Source organism: Elephas maximus, chromosome 7 (assembly GCF_024166365.1).
Source record: "Elephas maximus indicus isolate mEleMax1 chromosome 7, mEleMax1 primary haplotype, whole genome shotgun sequence".
Classification (NCBI taxonomy): domain Eukaryota; kingdom Metazoa; phylum Chordata; class Mammalia; order Proboscidea; family Elephantidae; genus Elephas; species Elephas maximus.
The window spans coordinates 67,228,079-67,254,884 of NC_064825.1; the positions used below are offsets into that span (position 1 = coordinate 67,228,079).

Sequence of the window (26,806 nt, forward strand, 5' to 3'; positions counted from 1 at the left end):
ACGTTCTGGCTGAGGGGTGGAACAAACTGAAATGTTGCAAATAAACTGCTAATATAGTTCTTGCAGCACTCCACAGGTGCAAAGTGTGTGCAAAAGAAGTAAAAGGGACCACCATTTGTCCTTCTCATGCCCACCGAAGGGGGCGATATGACAAAGGGAACCAGTGCGCCTGCATCACATCCCATAATGAGTTACGTTGAAGGGAACAGAAAGACTTCCATCTTGAAGAAATCCTATGTGTGCACTTGCATTTGCATAACCCAACCGCTCCTCAGAAATCTCCACCCTTCCCCCCAAACTCATGAATAAACATCAAAACCCCTCCTCCTCTCCCTTAAATACTTGGCTCTTAGGCAAATCGTGAGACAGTCTCCTTTTGCTAGCTGCTGGCAAAATAAATTTGCTGTGTGACTCCAAGGCTGCCTCAAGAGTCCTATTGGGGACCACGAATCCAGCTAGGTTCAACTGAGGAAGGGGCCCTTGGTAACAGACCCTATAGTATGTCCCAAATATTGCAGGGGACAGACTTATACTAAAATCTATTTGCTGTTTATTTGAAATTCAGATTTCACTGGGGGCCCTGTCTTTTATCTGGCAATACTATCAACAGGGGAAGATTCAACAGGTGTGCTTCTTGGAAGAGGGAGTGGAGCTTGCCTTAGGCAGGAGGAGGACAAAGAGGAGAGGTCAAAAGAGCAAGCAGCTATAGGAAGAGAGATGGCCTCAAAGACATCTGTGAAGATAAGCCAACAAGGACACTAGGAAGCTGCTCCAGACCTTAGGCCGGTGGCCAGGAGCAGGACTACCCAACGTTCCTTGGGAGGAGGCTGAGGACTGCTGCCCCTGCCCCTCTGCCACCTAGATTCTGCCTGTACATCGGCAGGTCTGTGAGAAGGGGCAGCTTCTATCCTTGAAGGAAAGGCCTCTGGATTATATGACTATAAGAACTATAATAATGAAATAAGTGTGTTCTATGTGCCAGAGCTATCCTACATCCTAAGCATGAAGTCATGTAATCCTCACAACAACACATGGAGAGAGATGCAATTATTATTCCTTCCTACTTTACAGATAAGGAAACTGAGGTACAGAGACGTTAGGTAACTTGCCAAAAGTCACAGAGCTAAGGAGTGGTGGAGTAGGGATGTGCGCCCTGACCTGCTGCTCTTACACCATGTTACACTGTCAATGAGGAGCCAGGATGTCTGCTCCAGGCCCACCTCTTGCGTGGCCTTGCCCTCCATCCCATCCCGCCCTCTGACGGTGAGCCCATCTCTAGCAGGTAAGAGCAGAGATATAATGGGGGGCAGAATCCCCTGAAACAGCAAAGGGTACAATTTCCCACTGAAATAGTGAAAATGAGAGCCCCTGGAGCTTCCCCCAGCCTCTCCCAAATTTTCCCATCTGCTCTGGAACGCAGCCCACCTCTGTCTGTGTCCCCTGCACTGCCCCCGCAGGAGCTCCAATTGTCCACCCTTATGTGGGAAAAATGGAGGCTGGGCTGGGTGGAGGCCTTCTCAGGAGCGGCCCCCCTCAGCTAGTGCTGTTTCTGTTCAGGCCCCACAGACCCTATAGGTGCTGCAAATTCCAGGCCAGAAAACCTCACAGCACTGCAGTCCTTGGGCACAGCTCAGGGGGCCCCAATGCTGGGATGTCCTACAGCCCCACATGTGAGTCGGGAAGAGAAGCTTCTGGTACTGGTCAGAGTGCCAAGTTTTTGCCAGGTTCCCAGGAATTGAATCTGGACCTGGATCCCAGGAGAAGACGCTGAGCTCCTGAGAGGAACAAAGCCGGCTTCATTCCTTGCAAATTTACCCTCTTGAGAGGTCTTTATTCCTGCCCAGTTCTTGCTAGGGACAGAAAGTTGGGGAAGGGGCTCTGAATGCATTGGCCCCAGCCCTGTGGTCTGGGGCTCACTCTCAGACTTGAACGTAAGAGCAGGGGAGAGCTCTGTTGCCCTCATAGAGGGTCCCCAGCCCCCTGCCAAGGTCACATCTCAATGTCTGCACAACTACGGGAGCAAAGAGACTGGTTTCCAGCTTCTGGCCTCTCTCCCCCTCCACCAGGCTCCTCACTGCAGCCCAAGCTGTTTTCCTAAAACACAAACCTAATTATAATTATGCATGTCCCTAATTACACGTGTTTGGAAAGCTGCTTCAGCACAGGGCCTTCTAGAAGAATGAGCGACAGACTAATTCAATCAATACATAATGGGAGGAGACAGGCTGCCTTCCAGGCCCTGGGAATGTCAGACTGCATCTGTGCTGTTGGCATAATAAAACAATGTGACAAAATCCGCAGTGAGAAAAAACAGTCTGTCCCCCAGGGACCAAGGGGAGGGGGCTGAGGTTCCATCACTGGGGAGCTCTGGTTGCACGAGGCAGCACCCAGATACCCATGGAACGGCCCTCAATAACATCCCTTTGCTTAAACCCTCACTCATCCAGCAACCATCAGACAATCGACCTGGCTCCCCCAGGACCTGACTCCAGCAAGGGGAAGTCCTGGATGGGGCTCTCAGTATTCCTGTCCCTGAAAGGGATGCTCCCCACCCTTGCAAACTAATAGCTTGGCTTTTGGTTTCCACATTAGTGAGGTCTGAATTTAGTTAGCAAGAGGGCTGGGAAAGTCCAGTCTCTGGACTGGCAGAGCTCTGGGGCCCTGGACTCCAGCAGATTTTCCAAGGTTCTGAGTCCCCATGAAACTTTTACCCTGAGGACGCTCTACCGGCACCTGCCTTTCTCTCTACCTTCCTCACCCACCAAACTGCACGGCATACAAAGCCCTTTACAGTCAGTTCCCGACCTACTTTCCAGCCTGACTTCCAGACCTCCTCCTCCTCCATGAACCCCAAGACCCAGAATTTGGTCCATGCTTCTAGAATGCCCTTACCTCCCTTATCTGCCAACAGCCCCTTATTCGTCTTTAAGGTCCAGTTCACATGTCTCCTCAATGAAGCCTTACATGACTAGTGTCTCTCTCCTTGGTGCTCCCCCAGCCCTCAGTATCCACCTTAGGGAACACTGCATGGAGAGAGGAATACATTTGGGCTCAAAGGGCCTATAGGCCTTTATAAGACTTGCTGAGACTCACACTGGGAAAGCCACGATTTAAGTTGGGAGGGCTGCGAGTGTTCACAATTCTGCTTTTCTCTTTGAGGTGGAATCCTGTCCAACCAGCAGCCAAGGTGACCTGTGCTCATAAGTGCTCCAGGCCAAGCCAAGGTAGGCAGAGCCAGAGCACATTCCCCCAGTGCCCTGGCCTGCCCAACCCCCAAAGCCCCCGAAACCTGGACTTTAATCTTTTCCACCCAGAGCAGTTACAGCATCTTTGAACCCAGGGACTGGCTCTGAAAATAAGAAGCAGGAGGACACTGGAAGAGCAGCCTGCCTCCCAACCCAGTCTCCCATCCCCACCCCGGAAGGGCCTCAGAGGGTAGCCACAGATTTGTATTTCTACCCTCAGGAAACTTCTTATACGAACCAAGAGAAAAAAGACCAAACCTGTTGCTGTCGAGTTGATTCCAACTCTTTGCAACCCAATAGGACAGAGCAGAACTGCTCCTACAGGGTTCCCAAGGAGCGGCTGGTGGATTTGAACTGCTGACCCTTTTGGTTAGAGACAAAATACAGGCCCTAATGAAATCACCTTTCTTCCCAACAGAGCAATTAATAAGATTAAGCTTAGTCACATTCACATCACGTACTGGCACCTGGCTGAGCAACGTATTTGTCCATATGATTGTTTGATTCCTTCATTCATTCAAGGCCAAGGATAACGGGTCAGATGAAGGTTAGGAATAGGGTAGGTTTCACCGATAGGATGAAAGTACCTGCCTGAACTTTTCGGTAATTACAAAAAGCTAAATAAGTTCTGAGAGTTTTCTTACTGCTCGGTTACATTTTGGTTAAAATCAGGACACTCCCTGGGTCACTGGGGATGGATGGAGTTTCTCCATATTTACCCAATTGGTTTCTTGTTTACTCTTTTCATGAGTCAGAGAGCTGACTCAGTCTAAGCCAATCCCTTAAAATTGTTTTTCCTTTGCCTTGGGAAGAAAGCAATAAATGTGTCATGCCCCTACAAACTCTTAGCTTTTGGAGTTAGTGCCTGTACAAGATCTAGTTTCTCAAAGTGTACGAATTTGAAGACTCAGTCCCTAGGTACCTGTAACCCTAGAGAACTGCGGGGCGATGACTAGGTCATCCTTCTTATCTTCTCTCTGGCACAAATGGTATGTGCTCCTCTCCTAAAGGTGGGTGGTTGGAACCCACCCAGCAGCACCACAGAAGAAATGTCTGGCAGACTGCTTCCATAAAGATTAAACTCAAAATCAGACCAAACCCATTGCCACTGAGTTGATTCCAACTCATAGCAACCCTATAGGGCAGAGCAGAACTGCCCCATAGGGTTTCCAAGGCTCTAAATCTTTAGGGAAGCAGACTGCCATATCTTTCTCCCACAGAGCAGCTGGTGGGTTTGAACTGCCAACCTTTCGGATAGCAGCCAAGCCCTTAACCGCTGCACCACCTGGGCCACCAAGAAAACCCTATACGGAGCAGTTCTACTCTGTAACACATGGGGTTGCTATGAGTCAGAATCAGCTCGATGGCAAAAGGTTCTGGGTTGGTTTTGTCCATTCCAGCAGCCTGGAGCTGGAGCTGGAGCTGAAGCCTTCAGCAGGACAGGGGAAGTCTCTCAGGAAGAACAAGGCTCTGGGGCAGGGCTGGATTACCCAAGAAGCAAGGTACGGCACAAGCTCAATTGTGCCTTCCCACCAATCCGCAGTGCGCAATCTCACCTGTCCACTACATCAACGATGTGGTGAAACCATGTGAAATTGCAACTAAATACAATTAAGCACATGCGTACCTTGCTCAACGCAAGCCAGTGCATGCTGTGTTTACTGATTAATCTGTCCCTGCTCTGGGGGCCTGACATTTCAAAATCTCCAACTAGACGTCATGCCCTGCAACCTCACACTGAGCTGCTGGGGACAGGCCTTCGCAGAGGAAGGCTGGGGTTCGCTGGGTGATCAGAGCCTTACAGGATTCCCACCTGGGCTTTGTCATCAGTGTCAAACTGCAGACCTAAGAGACTCCCCAGAGTCACCTGGGCACTCTCACATGTGCGATGAACCCCAGCTCCAGCCCTTCCAAGCTCCCCCACGATGTTGGTGATCAGAATTTTCTCAAAAACTTCAGTTTCCTGCGAATGGTTCTTCACCATCCTTAGAATTCAAAGCCCCTGGAGGCTGGAATTACTCAGGGAAGCTGGGGTTAAGTCCTGTCTACAATGGCGGGGATTTCACTCCTGGGAATGCAACCTATAGATGCCCCTCAAAACCCAGCCTCTACCTGCAAGCTGTGTCTGTACATGAATGACTAAGAGGCCCTAGTGTAGCACCTGGCCATTGGCCTTTTTTAAAACAGAGGGTCTTAGCCTTTTTTGTGCCATGGACCCCTTTTGCAGCCAGGTGAGGCCTGGGGATCCCTTCTCAGAATGATGCATTTAGAGGCAAAAAGGAAAATACACACGGTTACCAAGGAAAAGGACTGCACTGAAATACAACTGTCAAAGTATTTTGAGATACAATCTTTTATGTGCTTCTTAACACACTGAATAGTACGATCTAGTGGCGGGTCTGACAACTAAGTTTTTCAAGAAGTCATGAGCATAAATGCTATTTTGAGATACCTGTAACAATAGCAAGAGACTACACAAATGCCTGTAATTGCCATTGGTAACCAAGGTACTGCTAAGAATACTGTGGTTTGTTGCCTACATTCAAGATTGAAGGGAGTGCTTGCTTTAATGTAAAAGTTAGTGAAAATAAAGATGCATTTTTCCCTAAGAATTCTATCCAGGTTAAGAGGGTGACTATGATATGTATTCAAGGTCAAGAACCACTGTTTTAAAGCCTCCAATCTATCATCCTCTTTCAAAAATACCTCTCAGTTTTTTTGAGTTTCCTTAAAAAAAAAAAAAAAAAGATGAAGAAAATATAAAACAACACAAAACAAAAACAAAGTTGTTTTCCTCTGTAAAGTCACTTCCCCAGCTCAGTGCCAGGGCTGTGGGCAGGGGAACCAGCCTGGCCTTTATCCTGGGCCTCTAATGAGCTTCCAAACCCCTCAGCCCTGGCCCCTTTCCTGTCCTCAGCAATTATTCCCACCCCCCCCCCAGCATAACCCACAAAATTCTTCCACAGTGGGGACTCAAAAAGAGGCTGCTGAGATTTTTAAATTTTTCAAGTTGAACCGTTTACATTAATGAGCCTGGAAAAGCCTTAATATGTTTCAGCCGTGGAAAAACAGAGGTTTTTGACCTCATTTTGCTCGAAAGAGGCCGAGTCTTAGTTTGCTTCGCCTCTGTGGGATGGCAGGGAATGTGGAAAGCTTCAGCTCTCAGGGAAGGTGGTCTGGGCACATCCAGGCTTCCTGCCACAGACACCCTGGAGCACTCATCCTCGTAGACACCTGTGTGCAGCAGCACCAGGGAACCCAGCCACACCACATGGGCTGCTTCAGCTAGGTCTCCAAGTCAGAGATGCAGCCCAAGGGCTACAGAAAGGATCCACTCCCTCCACCATGAGCTTCCCAAGGTGGGCTTCCTTCCTTAGTTCTTGCTGTATGAGCCTGGGTGACTCATTTAACCTTGCTGGGCCTCAGTTTCCTTGTCTGTAAAATGGGAATGATAAAACCTGAACAATGACGCTGCTATGTAAGACTAAAGTTGATAAGGGTGCCCACATATCCTGGCAGATAGCAGATGTCCAATAACTATAAGTGACCTTCCCATTTGACCCTTTGCAAGATAGTGTTGTAGAGTAGAAGGAGTTTAGGCTTTGGAGTGCGGCAGATTTGTTCCCAAATCTCAGCTCTGCCACTTACCAGCTGTGTGACCTTGGCAAATCGCTTATCCTCTCTGTGCTTACCATCTTTCTCTTTGAAATGGATTAGTACTCCCTTTTTTTGTTTAGTTTTAGGTGAGTTTGGTAAAGATTAAGTAGCTTATATGAAATGGTCCCAAACAGTGCCTGGCTCATAGAAAGTACTCAATGAATGTTGGCTGTCTTTCCTTTTTCTCATCCTCCAAATCCCAGGAAAGCTGCAAGGAGATGAGCAGCTCTGCCAGAGGCTGCAAGCAGTGTTGACTACTGGCTTTTGATTTGGCCTTTCTGCATAGAATGTATGTTCCCTCTGGGGAAGGTGGTCCCTGGAGATACCCGGGGAAAATCAGGACCTTGGAAGCCATAGAAAAAGCACAGCATGCTGGGGCAGGGAACGTGTACACATGGGGCTGAGCCTAGGCCCTGTGCTCCCCTGGGCTGAGAAGGATGCACTACTGGCCTCTGCCCGTCCTAAGACGCCTGGGGACTCACTGGCCTCAAGAGCAGGCCCTCCTCCATCTTCAAGCCCGAGATGCTTTTCCATCCTGACCGCTACTCAGGAGGCAGTGGGGCTCAGTGCCTTCTGTACCTGCTTCCTCTTCTGGGAGGGCCTCAATTATGAGAATATGGAAAATGCAGGCTGTTTTCCCTGTGGCTGTATTTTCCACCTCACATTAAAATGCCAGTGGCCAACCTCTTCAGACACGGGTGCGTGCCACTCACTTAAAATATACGGGTGCGTGCCACTCACTTAAAATATCCCAGTTTAGAATGTTCCTCTTTGATGTCAGCAAGTCTGATACCCGATCAATGGCCAGAGCAAAAGAAAGTGGGTGTGAGATTCCACTGTTCCCTAACCAACCCCTGTCATCTCCCCTCCCGGTGACCCCATGGGCTCTGCCATCCTGGGAGGGGAAGATCCCTATGTTTATGTCCACAGGGTTGTCCTTTTGTGATTTCTGGTTTTTCGTTTTGGACATGGGGGTGGGGGGGCTTCTCAATGACTCTTGATATAAACGACACAAGCTGTCACCTTGTGGTGGAAAGTAGGTAATAACCTTTCAAAACCACCCAGAATCACTGGGGCAAACTTCCATGACGTTTTTCTTTCAGAAATGTGTTGTTTTATTGAAATGGTCAAAATTTGTATCTGGGCTCATATTCCAGTTCTACTGTTTAAGTTCTCTAAACCCCAGTGCCATCATCTGTAAGATAAAACTACGATATTTTCCAAGAAACCAAACCAAACCCACTGCCATGGAGTAGATTCTGACTCATAGCAACCCTACAGGACAGAGTAGAACTGCCCCATAGGGTTACCAAGGTTGTCAATCTTTATAGAAGCAGACTGCCACATCTCTCTCACGTGGAGCCACTGGTGGGCTCAAACCACCAACCTTTTGGTTAACAGCCGAGTACTTAACCACTGTGCCACCAGGGCTCCTTCCATGGTATTTTAAGGATTAGAAAATAAAACATGTAAAAACACTTAGCATACAGCCTGACAAACAGTTGAGTGTTCAGTAATGTAAATGAATGAATGAAGGCAAGAAAAGGGTCATTTTTCAAGCAAATAAGACTCATTTATATTCTTACAACTCTGCTGAGTCTTGTCTACAAGAGCTTTTACTTCTGCTTGTGTTCCCCAGTTTAGTCCTTTGTCACCCAGCTTTCATTCATTAAATGAGTTCATTCAGCATGTTCACTGATCACACACCTTGAGTTAGACATTATCCTAAGCCCTAAGAATACAGCGGTGAACATGGAACCCAACTCCCGCCCTCACGGAGCTCACAGAAGTGTCTCATGGCTGCCATGTTATGAACTCCTGATTTGCTCTCTGGGTTTGAGACAACTCTTTCCCCATTAAGCTTCACGGTCTTTCTCGGCATTAGGCAGCCCATCTTTCCTATCACTGATCTTCTGAGATATCACAAAAAATGAGGCAGCTTCTCTGTGCTTGCAGAAGCAAGACACCCCAGGTCCACAGTGTATTAAGAGCTGAGCTGAACTGGAATGAGGTCCCAGCTCTGAGAGCTGTGCATGATTTGGAGCAAAATCATGGCCTCTTCCTCTCCTCCCCCGACCTCTGTTTTCTCATCCATAAAATGAGAAGCTTGGCCTGGAGCAGAGATGGGAAATGTGTTTCAAATATTGTCCTTTGCCAATCGATTGCCAGTGGCTGCTTAAAGTGTTATTTTGGCTCAAGTTCTGAGGCTCCATCTGGGCTTATCAAGAAATAACTGCAGTTGATAGGAACGTCTGCCGAGCATGCCAGTTGCTGCTGCATTGACCATGACTCATGGACAGCCAGTGTGTCAGAGCATAACTGTGCTCCACAGGGTTTTCAATGGCTGATTTTTCATAAATAGATCACCAGGCCTTTCTTCCGAGGCACCTCCAGGTGAACTTGAACATCCAGCCTCTCCGTTAGCAGCCGGAGGGCACCGATAAGGGGGAACATGTGTGCCACATGTTTTTAATCCCTTATCTAGAGCTGCTGTATAACCAAAACCAAACCAATTGTCTTTGAGTTGATTCTGACTCACAGCAACCCCAGAGGACAGAGTAGAACTGCTCCGTAAGGTTTCCGAGGCTGTAATCTTTACAGAAGCTGACTACCACATCTTTCTCCTGCAGAACAGCTGGTGGGTTCGAACTGCCGACTTTCTGGTTAGCAGCTGAGCGCTTAACCACTGTGCCACCAGGGCTCCTATGGGTTGCTCTATAGACCCAGTGAATTCTGCCATTTATAATTCAGTGACTCTGAAATATTTCTTCACTTTATCTCAGGCACAAGGCCTGACTTCATACACAACAGTTTTTTTCATCTGTGTGGTGTAGCACCTTAGCCACTATCACATTTCAGGAACTTCTCAGTTACAGTTCTAAATGATAGTAGCTTTTACAACACTCATATCCAGTAAACTGGTTCATCTCACTCATATCCAGTAAACTGCTGCTTCCTACCCAGGAAATTAGGTCAGAAAGGAGAAATTACATTTACTGAGCATTTATTAGGTGTTGGGTAATTTACAATCGTCTGCTACTTCTAAACGCCCTTCAGGAGTCACGAAATCCTCCTTTCACAGAGCAGAAACCAGTGCTCAGGGCAGTGAGGGAGGCTGCCCAATGAGCGGGGCTTCTGCCTGTGCTCGTTCTGACACCAATGCCCTTCCCACTGCACTGTTTACTCCCACAAGTCCCAGGGTGGCACAAATGGTTAAGTGCTGGTCTGCTATCTGAAGGGTTGGCAGTTCAAACCCACCCAAAGGCTCCTTGGCAGTAAGGCCTGGTGGTCTATTTCTGAAAGGTCACAGCCTTGAAGAAGCCGATGGAGCAGTTCTACTCTGTACACCTGGGGTCACCATGAGTCGGAATTGACTGGACAGCAACAACGCTCCCCCCTAAAATGTACCCAAATGTTTTATTTAGTCTTTCTTTCTCTTTGAAGAGGTGGAAGTGAAAAATGAGACTGAGAGGCGGTCTAGACAGAACGATGAGATCTGGGCAAACATTTAGGTGACTCAGTCCTCATCCATCATTTCTCCTACTGGGGATGCAAGCGAGGGAAGAGCTTTCCTGCCTAATTGAGAAGGTCAGCTCGACTTCTCAGGTTTGGTGCCTGATTGTGAATTACATGAGAGGCATGACAGCATTAATGCTCTCTGCACCACCCCCCATGGAGCCCCTGGATGGAATAAATAGTTAAGCTCCAGACTACTAACCAAAAGGTTGGCGGTTCAAACTCACCCAGGGGTACCTCGGAAGACTGACCTAGCAATCTACTTCTGAGAGGTCACAGCCTTGAAAACCCAATAAAGAGAGATCTATTCTGCACACATAGGGTCGCCATGAGTCAGAATTGATTCAACGGCAACTGGTTTGGTCTGGTTTTCTGTACCCTTCCACCCACTGTCCTGACCCAGTTCTCTTCCAGCTTCCCTGCCTCCAACCAGGAGGAGGAGGGGACACAAACAAGGCCTCTGCTAGCACTGTCCTCCAGCCACCCTCCCAGAAACCCCACCCTACCACCGACTGGATATAAAAAAAATCACCACCCAACTCTCTCCCTGGAGCCTGAGGCTCCTACCTGAGGTCACGCAGAAGTCTGGAGTGCCTGAAAATTAAGAGGCCTCTAGAGCCTCTAGAAATTCTCTTAGGAGACCATAGCAGGTGGGGGTGGGGGTGGGGGGGTAACTCTTAAAGGAAGGCAAGCAGACGCCTAGATTGATGAAAGGTCAAGAAAGATCACATCTTTGGATCCTGGAGATGAAATCTCTGAGATGTGGCCTGAGCTGTCATACCCCAGGCCTGGGGGAGTTTTCAGCATGTTGGCTGGAGACCAGAGTTGTGCTGAGAGAACTTCCTGTCAGAGAGGTCAGTTATACCTCAGAAACACCCCCCAAAGACTGTGACTGTCACACTGCAGAGGAAACCACTGGAACCACTGTCGGGAAAGGCACTGCCTTGCCCATGGGCGCCAGAAACCAAGAATTTCTGGACAGCCCTTCAGCTCACATTGGGCCCTTGACTCCCCGAGTTCCTGAAGTCATAAAAACCAAGAGGCAGAGATAGGTTCCATTAAGAATGTGAGTTTTAGAATCAGTAAGACTCGAGTCCTTTTTTTTTTTTTTTTCTTTTTGTACTGAATCTGCCACCTATTAGCTCCGTTGTATAAGCTCTCCGAGCTTCAGTAACTTCACCTATGTTTCTGTTGTTGTTAGTTACTGTCAAGTTGATTCTGCATGGCAGACCCCATGTGTGCAGAGTAGAACTGCTTCAAAGGGGTTTTAAGACTGTGGCCTTTCAGAAGCAGATCGCCAGGCCTTACTTCTGGGCACCTCAGGGTGGGTTTGAACAACCGACCTTCCGGTTAATAGTCCAGTGCCTAACCATTTGTACCACCAGGGACTCCCACATCCTCTATACAATGGGGTAAATAAGGGTAACTTCCTTGTGTGGTTGTCATGTGGTTCGTGTGAGGGGATGCTGATCAAGGCCTGAGAACAGGGCTGGCACACAGCAAAGCCTTCATAAACAGCAGCTCTTACCTTCATTGTCATCATTTCTATTACTGTCATTATGGCTATTAATTCTTACTGAGCACTCAATCACATCACAGTACCGACTGGTTGGTCTGAAATGTTACCAGCATTTACCTGAGGAGATGAGGAAGGGCTTCGAGTGCCAAGCCAAAGCAGGCACACATGCTGAGTTAGAAATACATCTTGCATCTGAAATACTGCATCTGAAGATGTGAAATAGGTAGATTTGGGGAGAGTGGTTCATCTGGTCATTTTCTGAGTCATAGTGACTAAATAAGGGAATATTGGGGAATATGGTGTCGCTCTTGATGTAATTTAAAAACAAAACAAAAAGAACTCATGAGCTTTGGTGAGTTTTTCAGAATGATGCCAAACAGCAAGGAAGGGTGAGGGCCACATATCTTACAATCAGGATGCAAACGCCCCTGGTGAGTGTTGTCCCGGCTGGAGTCCTGATGCAGTGGACACCAGCGCACCCGCATGGAGGAGCTATGCAGCCAGACCTGCTCGGGCTACTCGGAAACCATAGAGATCAGCTTGTTCTACGCTGTCAATCTAATGAGATTTCAAGTTCAATCACTGTCACTTATCTGGCCTGGCTACTGGCACCAAGCAAAAGCAGAGTGCCCCATTTCTGAATACTAGTTTCCAGATTTCAAGCCCTGAAGCCAGGTTTTTTTTAAACAGAGCACGGGCTTTGCAGCCCAAAGGTGACCCAGGCCTTGAGCTTCAGCAGGATTAAGCAAAGCCCTGCCCACCACCAATGTCTCTGTTGTCAAACCACGTGCTTCTGGCTCTTTCCACCGAGGACTGAGTGGAGCCTCAATACAGTGTATACTACAGGGCATGTTAAAGCATTTCAGATGTAGGATATAGTCCTAACTCAGCATGTATGCCTAGCTCCTTGACTTGGCACTTGAAGCCCTTCCTCATCTCCCCAGCTTCACCCGTTGCTCCCCTAAACACACCTCAGTGTTCCTCAAACATGTTCTTAGTTCCTTATGCCTCCTTGACTTTGGACTAGGGATGCTTCTGCAGGACACGCTCTTCCTCCCCACAACTGAGAATTCCTAGACATCATTCAAAATACAACTCAACTGCCCTCCCCCAGGCAGCCTGTCAAGAAGTGTGAAGGGTCAGATTTTATCCTACTCGCATGCTTAACAAGCTAGCCTTCCACAGTTATATGGATGCTGGCAGAAGACACGAGACTCCTGGGTCAGAGACAAAGGGCTTTGTTACTCACAGTACAGAAGCAGCAGGAGTTTTATGTTTATGTCAGTTCCCCTTGCCACCCCCTCCCCATGTCCCCCAAATCTTGTAGGGGCAGTGAGGAGGGGCACCAGTGGATGCTACATGTGCAGTGGGTTTGGGCACAGCTGAGGGAACTCAAGTTTAAAGAATATAGATCTTTTATAATGAATTGCAAGGAAACCTACCCTCTGCCAGAAAGATACTATATCTTCCAAATCTGTTTGCTGTACAACTATCCTTGAAAAGGTAATCTGGAACAAAAGGGCAATTAGTGCCTCTGCTGTTTAAATGAGCAGAAATGTAAGAGGCCCATGAAGAACTGTTCTCGACCTGGCTGCCTGATCTGCACCTGCATAACACTTGTACTGTGCCCCATATAACCTCTGTCTTAGGAATTATGAAACCATATTATATTCATCTGTTTATTTTTTGGTCCACTATTAGCCTGGGAAGGTCCCTGGATGGCTCGAACAGTTTGCTCTTGGCTACTAACCGAAAGGTTGACTGTTTAAGCCTACTCAGTGGTGCCACAGAAAAAAGGCCTGGTGATCCGCTTCCATAAGATTATAGCCAAGAAAGCCCTATAAAACAGTTCTACTCTGTAACACATAAGGTCTCCATGAGTCAGAATCAACTCCACAGCAAGAGGTTTGGGTTTTTTGGCTATTAACCTGGGAGGGGAGTGCTTTGGTTTTAGGGACTGTCTTACATTTATCTGTCTGGCACATACCAAGTGTTCAATTAATGTGCAAGTGATTGAGTGAACTGAGTAATACTGGAAATTTTGGTAGCTGAGGGCAAGCAAATAATAATAATAACAACGTCTGACATTGATGGCTTGCTCTTGTGTTCTAGGCACTATATGGTATGCTTTACCTGGATTGTTTTATTTAAAATCCTCCTCAGAGTCCCATATGACAGGTTTTATTAATCCCATTTTACAAACTAAGGCTTAACGCAGTTAAAGAACTTGTCTAAAAGTCGCAAAGCTAATAAGCAATGGAGCTGCCATTTGAACTGATCTGTCTGAGCCCAAGCTCTTTACTACCCCACTGAAGTGATCCTACCAGGAGGTGTTAGCCCTTTGTTTGAAGTGTTTATGGAGGTGGGGGCAGGAAGGCAGGGAGGAAGGAGTTCCCATGTTTTTTGTATTTAGTGGGGTGGAGGCACGTCACTCTCACCTATTTCCCTGGGTCGCTCACAGCCCGCTGATCAGGAGTCCCACGTTAACACTGAGAGATCACAGCTCCTGCTAGAACTTCACACCTTCCTAATCTGCCCACACTGGGGCAGATGGTGTTTGGTCTTTGGAAAGGCCTGGAATGTGAAACTGATGAGCTAAATTTGAAGACACTATATTTGTTACACTCATCATAGGGTCGCTATGAGTCGGAATCGACTCAATGGCACTGGGTTTGGTTTTTTGGTTTTTATATTTGTTACAGAGCCCTGGTGGCGCAGTTTGAATCCACCAGGCACTCCTTGGAAACCCTGTGGGGCAGTTCTACTCTGTCCTATAGGGTCACTGTGAGTTGGAATTGACTGGATGGCAATGAGTTTTTTGTTGTTGTTGTTATATTTGCTACAAGGAGCCCTGGTGGCACAGTGTTAAGCACTTAGCTGCTAACAGAAAGGTCAGAGGTTTGAAGCCACTCCACAGGGAAAGGATGTGGCAGTCTGCTTCCATAAAGATTACAGCCTAGGAAACCGTATGGGGCAGTTCTACTCTGTCCTATAGGGTCATTATGAGTTAAAATGGACTCAACCGCCGCAGGTTTTTTCTGGTTTATATTTGCTACATCATACAATTCTCAAATAGCCACCTACCTTGACCTTAATAATAATCAAAGTAATGTAAACAAAAAGGTTTTTTTTTCCTTGCCTATCAGATAAACACCCACTGTAAGACCCATTGTAGGTGAGGGCTGGTGAACTACAGTTAAACCTGAGGACACTATATTTGTTATGGAGCCCTGGTGGCGTGGTTTGAATCCACCAGGCACTCCTTGGAAACCCTATGGGGCAGTTCTACTGCTGCTAAGAGTATAAATTACTACAACCTTTCTGGAGGAAAACTTGGCAATAGCTCTCAGAAGTTTAAATATGTACACCTTTTGGTTTAGCAGCTTTATTCCTAGAATTTACACAATGAAACTATAGGCAAAATCTTTCAAAAACAGACTGATGTTTATTTCAAAAGTAAATAATTCATAAGCCCTTTGTAAAATATTGAACAAATACAGAAATCTATAAAGGAAATTCTCCCCAAATTTTAATTCCTCCGGAGATATCTACTATTCATGATTTTGGTATATATCTTGCCATGCTTTTTTTTAATATATACTGTTTTTTTCTAAAAATGAGATTATATTTCATATGCTGTTCTGTAGGGTTTTTTTTACTTAACATTTTATTGAAGATATTCTTCTATACCAACTTGTAGGAAACCTATATGAAACTCATTATTAACTTTATAATATTTTGATTTTGGACACAGAATCATTTACATTTAATGGATTCTTCTTGATGGGTACTTTGGTTGAGAACACAACTTAATATAACCAGATTGTAGCTCAAAAAGAACTGCACACCCCTGCAACATTGCTCACCCACATCAGCCTTATTTGGGAAGTGTTACCCATTTGCCATAATGATTCAGGGTTCTTCAATTTTCCCTGTAATTTCTTTCCTACTGGATTAAGTTAAGAGGGTTTTACATTCAGCCAGAAACCACAAAGCCAACACAAAATATAAATCCAGAAACATAAATGTGCCCACCTAAACTCTTTAGACGGCTATGTTGCTGTTGCTATTGTGCGCCATCGAGTTAATTTCAAATCGTAGAGTCCCAAACGGTAGGGTTGCCTAGGTTGTAATCTTTCCAGGAGCAAATCACCAGGTCTTTTCTCCCAGGGAGTCACTGGTGGGTTTGGACCACCAACTTTGTGGTTAGCAGCTGAGCACTTTAACCACTACACCACCAGGGCTCCTTTTTGTCTGGCTATAAAAAATAGGACTGTAGAAATGTGCCTTCACACAAGACTACCTCATCACTCGTAGGACCATGGTGTTCTTTTCTTTAGAAGCCTGTATACACCCTGTGTACAACGTGGGGCTCCAGCCTAGGACTTGTCAGTGTCTGACCATCGCCTATCCCCCTTGTTGTTCATTACGCCCAGTCCATCCTCTGTCTGTATCCCAATACCCAACAGTCATACCCAGACACATATGACGCACAAGGACAGGAACAACAGCAGGGTGAGTCAACCTGGAGTTTAGTAGCACAAAGCTTCTGGCCAATCAAATTACTCAGGGGGTGAGGCAGGTCACTAGAGAATGAACTTAGCCCAAGGCTACAAAATTTTAGGGGAAAGAGGCCTGGACTTAAACATATTCTCAGCTTCTTGTCAAATTCCAATCTTTTTGCAGGATACCAAGGGAGAAACCAATTAGAAGCCAGCTTTAATTACTTTTCAGTAACAGTGAACCTTACATAAAGGGCTTTAATAAATCTTGCCTTAATGGAATCTCCCCCAGTCTTGTGAAACAGGGATTATGTCATCATTTGGTAGATGAGGAAACCCAATCACCGAGAGCAGTGTTTGTAAGGGTGAGGGAAGGATGTGAACCCAGGTTGGCTTCACAACTTATTCAGGCTTCTTCAATCTGCCCAAGACGGATAGAAGAAGGGCTCCATTTCCAGGGCGTGGCCTCCACAGTGACCCTCAAGCCAGTAGGACTTCCAGGAGGTAGGTTCTTTGGGAACTGACAGTCTCTATAGTGGGTCTGAACCTTTCCCTGATGAATTTCCCTTAAAATAAACCCCGACTCTTTTGTTGTCACGGTACTTTCTGAAATTCCACTAAATTGACAGGCTCCAGCATCAGAAACTAGGGCATGTGACGGAAACAAAGCCGGCACCCGCCTGTCTTTACTCTGTGATGAATGAACAAGTTGGGGGCTAGGGAGAACTGGAGGCTTAATGGAGAAAGAGGTCATTCAACCCACTCTCTCCTTCCGCATTCTTGGTTTGGCCTATCTGGGTTTGAGGTGATAGGATGCTTAGTGCCTGATGAGAAACAAAGACCACTGAAAAGTTCAGCCATAGTTTGACATCCCACTTCCCCCAGGCTTCAACACAAATAACAGACAAAGTAATCATGCAACAGAAAAGACATTTGGTCTCACATTTGTTGGAGAGAAGTTCCATGGTCGAAAGAGCACTGTCAGGTCTGATCATTCTTTGGGACAAAGAAGTCTCTGCGTTACTCAAATCTCTGCTACCTGGACATTTCTGAAATTTGTCTACCTGTAGCCTCAGAGCCAAGATACTGCTCAAAAATTCTGTAGCCTCAGAAGTTTTGAGCAGTATCTTGGAATTGGTTGTATGTGATCGAAGTTGTAGGTTCAAACTAGGTACGTTCTGGTGAAAAAAAAAAAGTGACCCACTCTTTTATGTCTTATCCTAATGTAAAAACAGACAAGAAATGCAGGATGCTTCGAGCTTTGTAGCCGTGAGCTGTATTTTAATTAGAGGATGTGTCCCTTCAAAATGGTGCCTTGGCTAATTGGCCCAGACTCTTCACATTTGGGGACACAGTTGTAGAAATAAATGTTTTCCATTTATGCATAATGGTTTGTTTTCTCTCTAGCTTCCAACAGGCCACTTTTTTCCTAGCCTGCTGCTCAAAAGTAGCACACCATCAGTCAGCCTACCCACTGGCCCGTGAAGTGAGGCAGGCGGCGGGCTCTACACAAAAGCCTCCCACAAAGACATCAGACCACATAACCATCGTTTGATGCACTCAGGTGAAAGAACAAGCCACAATGTCCTTTTCCCCTTTCATGTTTGAATGTAAAAACAGACCAATCTCTTGCACATAACATGCTAAATTTTCTAGACAGGCATATGATATTACTGTCTCTAACTTTCCATGAGCCTTCTCAGGTTACCATACATATTAATACAAGTACCAGCATTTGAAGAAAGAAAAATACGGGTGCTTGGTAATGATTTTTAATTGACTTCATCTGGGAATTTTAAATCCTGAAAATATAGCCCCTATTTATGGCATTTTAAGGTTCGAATAGCATATGAGTTTGTCCTTTTGAATAGCAAATCCCCCTTTCCCCTTTAAGAGTTTGAGCAGCATGTAATACATTTTAGAGCTAACTGTAAAAACCATTAAATTACAAAAAGATGAAATGGGCTAGTGGTGACAATATTCCACCCTTCACATTCCTTTGAAGGCGATCTAGTCTTTACAGCTTCCTACTCAGAAAAAGGAGCTCCACAGCTCTGTAAAGATGGCTCCAGCTCACTAGACAGTCAATAAGTGACTCATTCCCCTTCTTGTACTATTGGTTTTCTTTCTGTAAAATGGTACCCTTCAACTTCAAAAAACCAAAACCCAACCTGTTGCTGTTGAATTGAGTCCGACTCATAGCAACCCTATAGGACACAGTAGAACTGCCCCATAGGGCTTCCAAGCAGCAGCTGGCAGATTCGAACTGCCAGCCTTTTGGTTGGCAACCAAACTCTTAACCACTGTGCCACCAGGGCTCCAAACTTTAGGACTCTCTTAATTTTATAAAAACCATCCTGCCTTTGGACCAAACAAAAGGCAAGTGAGTAAGAGGAGTTATCCCAAGGGGACCAGAGACAGAGAAGCTTTGTATCGGGGTTACGCCCTTTTTTCTTCAGGTCATTGGTTTCACTTAAGATGTTTCTTGTTTCCAAACTGTCTGACCAGGGCTGGGATTATAAAAGGCCATACCAGAGGCTTTAGGGAATTTCATGGTCTGATTCACCAGGCCTTGTTACTAGCGTCCCCTATCAATAAACCTGATACTTCCTGGTTCTCCTGTCAAAGCTGAAATGGGATTATGCAAATGACAAGTGAATTTCTCTGTTACCACCTGGTCAGAAACGTAGGAATTGGGGAATCTTGATAGAAATGAGGCAGGAGAGGTGCTTCAGAGTCAGCTGCCTCCTGCCCACAGTACGAAGTCTGGGTCACCTTTGGTAGGCTAAACACAGGTGTCTGTACCTCAGAGGGTGAGGGCAGGGGGACGACGACTTACGTGGTTCCTCTTGTCAGCTTCATCTCCCATGGATGTAACAACCGTCTCTGAAAACACTGTCTGTCCCGTCTGGTTGTTGGTTATCTATAGCAGGAAAGGTATAGTGAAGGTGAAATAGAAGGACACGTATGGTTTTGGTTCTTCAATTTCTGCAGCAGGAACATCTGGCCAAGTAGACAGAATGCCCACTCCCCCCTTTCTTTCTGAATTCCACCCAGCAGCTGTCAGGTGGACAGCTTCCCCTCAGTGCAGTGATAAGAAGAATTCCCAGAGTCTGTCTCAGAGGGTTGTTATCAGGTGATGAGGAGCACTGAGCACAGAGCTAGCAAATGTTCAGCAGCATTAGCTATTTTTGTCATTCTTAGGGCTCATCACGTTGAAACTCCATGTCAACTTTCTTTTCAACAACTACAAGTCTGGGTGTCAGTCAAGCATCTTTCATGAGAAGCAAGCAGGTCTTAGCTACAGCTTTTCCATTACTGATTCTGGTGAACTGTCTTATGGGAGACTTATCCCAATATCCCTCTCTCTGTCCTCTGCCCTCTGTCTCTGATTCTGTAACAGGTGCAGGCATGTGGAAGCTTAGCCTTGGAATCCTGCTCCATCAAAGGCCATTTGTAACGTTTGTGTTGCTAATGAAGCATAGAAAGGACGCTGGGCCAAGGGTTAGGAGATCTGTGTTCTTTTAGCCCTGGCTCAGGTGCCAACAGCCTGGAACAAATAATTTCTCTTACTCTGATTCACAATTTTCTCATTTCTAGATCGTCCCTGCCAGCTCTAGTATCACAGGAGTCTGCAGCCAGAAACGAAGTGGACACTCTTAGCCTAATTTGCAGTAGTGGATCAAATTCCAGTTCTGAAGGGGTAAGGGCTAGGTCCTCTTTACCATGCTACGATCTAAGTAATTCCTCTTCGCATAAAGGAATGACATCTTTCTCCCCTACGCTAGTTTAAAAAAAAAAGTTTGACTGATGTTTTTATATTTAAAAAAAAATTGTATGATCATCTACGTATGCATTAAAGGTCTTCTCAGAGCCTTTATTATGCCAATGCGCTTTTGTGTACATCCAGAAGAATATTTACAGCTTTTTCCAAACATGTTTCACCACAACTGAGTACCCCCCTTTTCTTCATCTGTTAGTGACTTTAAAACATTTATTTCATAAATTCAACTATTACACATTTTCTCTTAGACTGTTAACTAACTTCACATTTGTGCAATACACAGAAGGCAGGGGCATAACAGGCATTGTTTTCAACTGATTGGAATGTATCTTCGTCTTTTTTTCTTAGGAGAAAATTACTTTAAGCATTATTTAATTAGCCACCACTTCTTACGAGTTGGGAGTACCTGGGAGTAGCTTCTATAGAGTTTTGAACACATAACCAGCAAACATATGAACGTTTAGTCTTGTGGTGTTAGAAGCTTCTCCTTCTGAAGACAGGGTATACATATCACGTTTGAGTTCTTCCTGAGGAAACAGTGAAGGTCACTGCAACACGGCTGCACCTATTTCAACTCCAAATGATTAACACACTTGGCTACGAACCAAAAGGTTGAAGGTTCTAGTCCACCCAGAGGTGACTCAGAAGAAAGGCCTAGTAACTACTTCTGACAAATCAGCGATTGCAAATTCTATGGCGCTCAGCTGTCCTCTGACACACATGGTGTCGCCATGAATCAGAGTCGATTTGGTGGCAAATGGCAGTTGGTTTTCAGGAATTGAACCACTCTGTACATCCCTATAATTGTGAATGAGGAGGCAGGCTCAGAGAGATTAAATGACTTGGTTAGAAAGTAGCCAGGTCTCTGGCATAGGAAAGCAGATCATTTGAACTTCAAAATGTTATGAAAATAAAATTTGTAAAAGGTACCAAAACCAAACCAAACCCACTGTCATCAAGTTGATTCTGACTCAGACTGACCCTATAGGGCAGAGTAGAACTGCCCCATAGGGTTTCCAAGACCATAAATCTGTGTGTGTGTATGTGTGTGTGTGTCTGTGTGTGTGTCTGTGAAAGTTTAGAGCGCAAATTAGTTTCTTGTTCATGAGCCCCTTTTTCATGAAGCATTGCACAGGACTGGTGCTCTTGGAACCTACTTGAGAACTACTGTGCTAAGTTGCTAACATAACTGTACTATGATAACAACAGAAGGAGCCCTGGTGGCTCAACAGTTAGGCACTCCACTGCTAACCAGAAGGTTAGTGGTTCGAACCACCCAGCAGCTCCACAGGACAAAGGCTTGGCAATCTACTTCCATGGAAATTACAGCCAAGAAAGCCCTATGGGGCACTTCTACTGTGTTGCATGGGGTCACTATGAGTTGGAACTGATTCAACAGCACCCAACAATAACAACAACAGAAATAATGATATCTTGCTTTTGCATAGCACTTTAGAGTTTACAAAGAGCTTACATATACTTTAAGGTCTTTGATCCTCACAATAGTGTATATATTATGTATAATACCGTATGAATTAAGGATTCTGGGATGGTGCAAACAGTTTGCACTCAACTACTAACCAAAAGGTTGGTTCGAATCCACCTAGCAACGCCACAGAAAAAAGGCCTGACGATCTACTTCCATACGATTACAGTCACTGAAAACCCTACGAAGCACAGTTCTACTCTGAAATTGCCAAGAGTCAGAAATGACTTGATGGCAATAAGTTTGGTTTATGCATTATATAGGGATAAATAAGAATCTCTATTTTATAAATGCAGTTACGGAGAGACAGGAAATTTAATTTTTTTTCCCAAAATCACTAGTAACTGGTAGGACTTAAATTCAAGTCTTCTAACATCTATACGGAGCAACTGTAAGAAACAGCCAAAACTGTCAAATAAGTTAATATTAGTTTTGACAAGAATAAAATAATAACTTTTAGAAACATTCTTCAGTCTGCAGATGAGCAACACTTAAGAATTTTAATAGCAGAGCAGAGAGACAGGGGAACCTCCTGCAACCAAGAATGAACATGAGGAGGGGCACACGTCCTTTGGACCCCAGGGTCCCTGCACTAAGAAGCTCCTAGACTAGGGGAAGATTGATGACAAGGACCTTCCCTTAGAGCTGACGGAGAGAGAGAGAGAGCCTTCCCCTGGAGCCAGGACCCTGAATTCAGACTTCCAGCCAACTAGACTGTGAGAGAATAAATTTCTTTTTGTTAAAGCCAAAAAAAGAAGAATTCTAACAGCAGGCGAACTCATTCATTTACCTGTGGGTGGGGGGTGGGGAGGTAACTCTCCAGCTGATTCCTCCAGCAGAGCCTATCAATATGCAGTGGGAAAAGGGCCACACAAAGGCTACACTGTATTCAAGGCAATGCCCCATAAAAATTGACCCCCTTACGCTCTATGGCACAGAAACACTATTTTCAACCAAATAATTACTTGGGCATTTGAACAAATGTAAAGTTCTTTTGTGACAGCCATCGTGGTTTTGCACATAGACACTGAGATGAGATTAGAGATCTCATGTTCACAACAGAAAGTGAACTCTGCAGCCTCCAGCAATGGCCCCAAGTATCTACGGGGCAGATTCTCATTCAGAAAGCACAAGCTTACAGTTTGCTCTCAATGCTGGAGACAATCTCACACTAGGGATAACAGGTTAATGCTAGGTTCCTCTAGATTTGCGAAGCTTTCTTTGTGAAGTCAGATTAGGGATAAACCTGATTGTTTCTCATATGTTAGACGGAGAAGACACTTAGGCACGTGGTAAGTTGGAAAAAAAACCTTCTATAGAGTTTGGAACAGATAACCAGCAAACAAATGAATGTTTAATCTTGTGGTGATAGACGCTTCCCCTTCTGAAGACAGGGTATATCACGTTTGAGTTCCTCCTAAGGAAACAGTGAAAGTTACCACAACATGGTCACCTCTATTTCAACTCCTTTTGAAGCGACATAAATATCTATGAGATAAATTCTTCCTCAAGTTCAAAACTAGGAAAGTATTTCTCTAGATACTTGTGTGCTTCTTTTTTTCAAATGACAAAAATCTCTGAATATTCTCTGGCAATTGGATTGGCAGGAAGCCTAGAGTTAAATTTATTGCTTAAATGCAAAAGCAATTTAGGTTCCTGATGCTTATCTCTTCCCTTTAAACAGCTCCATCACCCGTTCTGGCTTTTTAATCTGCATTTTACCATCCTCATTTGTATGTTGGGCTTATGCATAGAATACAGAAACCAACCTGAGTTCTCTCAGGGGACTGGATGCTATGGGAAGGAGGAAGTGCTGGTCATGACCACCGTTACCTTGTGAATTTCTCTGTGCACATGGATGGTGTTATTTCCAATCTTGGTGTCTACGTTGGTCTCATTGTGGTAGGTGGGAGGTAAGTTTTGCAGGTTCACTTCTGATGACGTTTTAGCAGCAGCTTCTTCTGCCTCCATCTATGAAATCAATGAGTTTAATGAGTAAAACTGTTCTCTCGTTACAAATCAGAGTCCATTAGGGGGAGAAAAAGCCTTTCTTTTCCTCTTCTGCAATTACTAACAATGGTGATAACGATGAGTACTGTTGAGTGCTCACTATGTATTAGACATTGTACCAAATGTTTTACGTATATTACCCACTGCCATCCAGTTGATTCCAACTCACAGCGGCCCTGTAGGACAGAGTTAAACTGCTCCACAGGGTTTCCAAGGCTGTTTTTTTTTTTTTTTTTAATCTTTACGGAAGCAGACTGCCCCATCTTTCTCCCATGGAGCAGCTGGTGGATTCAAACCCCAAACCTTTGGTTAGCAGCCAGGTGCTTAACCACTGTGCCACCAGGGCTCCTTTAGATATATTATGGCCCTTAAATCTTACAGCATTCCTATGAGGTCAATGTTAACATCTCCACGTTGCAAATGGGGAAACTGAGGCTCGGGGAGGTCAGATAACTTTCCAAGACTCCCAGGGAAGGATGTGTGGAGCTGGGATGTGAATATGCTTTCCACAGAACAGTCTTGGTCCCTTTACTGAAGCTGTCAGTACCCCATCTATCTCCCTGTAGCCACTGAGTTGATTCCGACTCATAGCGACCCCATAGGATAGAGTAGAACTGCCCCATAGGGCTTCCAAGGCTGTAATCCTTATGGAAGCAGGCTGCCATATCTTTTTCCTGCAGAGCAGCTGGGGGTTTGAACTGCCTTTCAGTTAGTAGCTAAGCACTTAACCACTGTGCTACCAGGGCTCCTGCCCTGTAGCCTACCTGCATTCAATTTCCTTTCATGCAAACGACCAACTCTGTCTTTCATGAGGGCATTCTCAGATGTGTACGCGGTCTGCTCAGGTCCCAAATAGTAGGGAGTTAACCCCCTAGGAATGATCTTTAACCACTGAGAGGCAGGCTGCCCCAGCTTCCTCTCCCCTCAGTAGGACAATTCTAAGGCAGGCAGAATCTCTACAGTCTGTCTTCGACGGCCCCCAGTGAGATTAAGCCCTAGTTGCCCACAGCAGTATTCCACTAATTATCATACCCTTTATTGCCTTTCTTCTCTTACCTGAGTCATTTCTAGTGTCTCCTGAGATCACCTGCCAAATAAACAGCTTGCTTCTAAATCCCTGTTTCAAGGTCTGGTGTGGGTTGGGAGCCCAAACTAAGACAGCCTCTTACCCCTTGCACACAGGGCCACAGATATGTCTCTTTTCCCACCTCACCTCCTGCTGAGGGGTCCCTGTAGAGGGTTAGCTGATTGACTCCTAGGGTCATACCCTTTCTGGCTCTTCTCACACATGTCCTTTGCTGGCATCAGGCTTCTGAGACTACTGTTCTCAAGGCCAGTTTCATGAACCTCCATGATCTCTATACCAGATTTATCAATTTGCTTGCTGCACCCAACTTCCCCTTCTGGATTTACTGCCCTGCCCCAAGCCCTGATGAGTGGACAGTAGACAACATGACCCCTGCTGTTCACAGCTGATTGGACTAAATGGAAGCCACATGATGGACTAGTTGAGCCAATCGGACACTCTAACAATTAAAGATGAGAGACACAAAGAGAAGTTCTAGTTGGTAGTTGGCAAATTTCCAATACTGCTATCTCTGTTATCTTTGGCTCTGGGTTATTTTTATTCCTTAAAACTAATCCTCAAAAAATATCTTCCTATGGGGCTCCTTGGAAACTCTATGGGGCAGTTCTACTCTGTCCTATAGGGTCGCTATGACTCTGTCCTATAGGGTCGCTATGAGTCGGAATCAACTCGACGGCACTGGTTTGATTAAACAAAATCACTGTACTCTATCCCCTTATGAGCCTCTCCTTCCTGCCTTGCCCAGCTAAATTTACTGACCTGGGATGGATACAGAAAAATAACTGCCATGTCTCAGTGCAGCACAAAAGCCCTGTTCCGCTTTAGCAGGCACAAAGGCTCAGGCAGCTCTGGCCATCAGGGGCTTCCCTTTACAAACACAGAGTCATATAATCAAAGACCTGGCCAGTGACTGTTGCACCCCCAATGTTGTGTTTGACTCTGAGATGACTGCTGAGATATTTAGAACCTGATCACTGGTTTTATAATACTAACAATACCCCGTATTTGGGGCATCTGCTACATCTGAGCCATTGCACCAGATCCTTCCATGGGTTCTTGAATATTCACAGTAACCCTAGGAAAACCAAAATAAGCCCACTACCATTAATTAAGATCCATAGCGACCTTGTAAGACAGAGAACTGCCCCAAAGGGCTTCCAAGCAGTGACTGGTGGATTTGAACTGCCCAACTTTTGGTTAGCAGCTGAGCTCTTAACCACTGTGCCACCAGTGAGGAAGGTGTTATTACTCCCATTTTTCAGATGAAGATAATGAGGCTGAGAGAAGTGACAGACTTTGCCTAATGTCATCACACCATAAGTAAGTGGCAAAGCCTGGATTAGAACTCAGGTCAGTGTGACTCTAAATCATGGGCCTTTCCTAATACATGATTCTGCCCTTCCTGCTTTTACTAGGGAGACAAGAAAGCCCCCACATAACATAAACATGCGTAGGGCATGATTATGAGCTACCTTGTGTGACAGTCTCTAGAAACAAATTGGGTTCAAAGGAGAAAGAAGAAAGGCAGGAGTAGGTGGAGGCATGACTGGGCTAGTCTCAAAGGATAGGTGGGATCTGGACAGAGTAGAGTACAGAAGACACTCTAGGCAGCACAAGCAAAGCTGTGGTGGCTTGGACAAAAACGTTTTTGGGAGTCTGATGGGCTTGGGGGAGGGTCCACGCTGCGCACAGGATAACATGTGGATGATGAGGTAGAGAGGGGCAGATGGGCAGATCCAAGGTGCAGCTCTGAAGCCTTGTTCTCAACCAGGAGGGCACACCAGAGTCATCTCCAAAACCTTTGTAAATTATAGATGCTTAGGTCCATTCCCAGAGCCCTGGTGGTACAGTGGATAAGGTCAGTTGTTTGAATCTATGAGCCACTCCTTGGAAACCCTATGGAGCAGTTCTACAGAGTTGCTATGAGTCAGAATCAACTTGATGGCAATGGGTTTGGATCCATTCACAGATCTATCACACTGGAAATTCTTGAAGTGGGA

The 26,806-nt window shown here is 45.6% G+C and overlaps 1 protein-coding gene across 2 annotated transcripts in view; it reads right to left on the reverse strand.

The window, feature by feature from the left end:
• DKK3 (dickkopf WNT signaling pathway inhibitor 3) overlaps nucleotides 1-26,806 on the reverse strand; it is a 61,896-nt gene that overhangs the window by 16,097 nt on the left and 18,993 nt on the right. For both annotated transcript variants that reach the window (XM_049890403.1, XM_049890402.1), the window contains exons 3-4: nucleotides 23,543-23,680; nucleotides 19,279-19,362 (exon numbers count right to left, since the gene is read on the reverse strand). In XM_049890403.1, coding sequence (XP_049746360.1) covers nucleotides 19,279-19,362; nucleotides 23,543-23,680 — 222 coding nt within the window. The remainder of the gene's footprint in view (nucleotides 1-19,278; nucleotides 19,363-23,542; nucleotides 23,681-26,806) is intronic.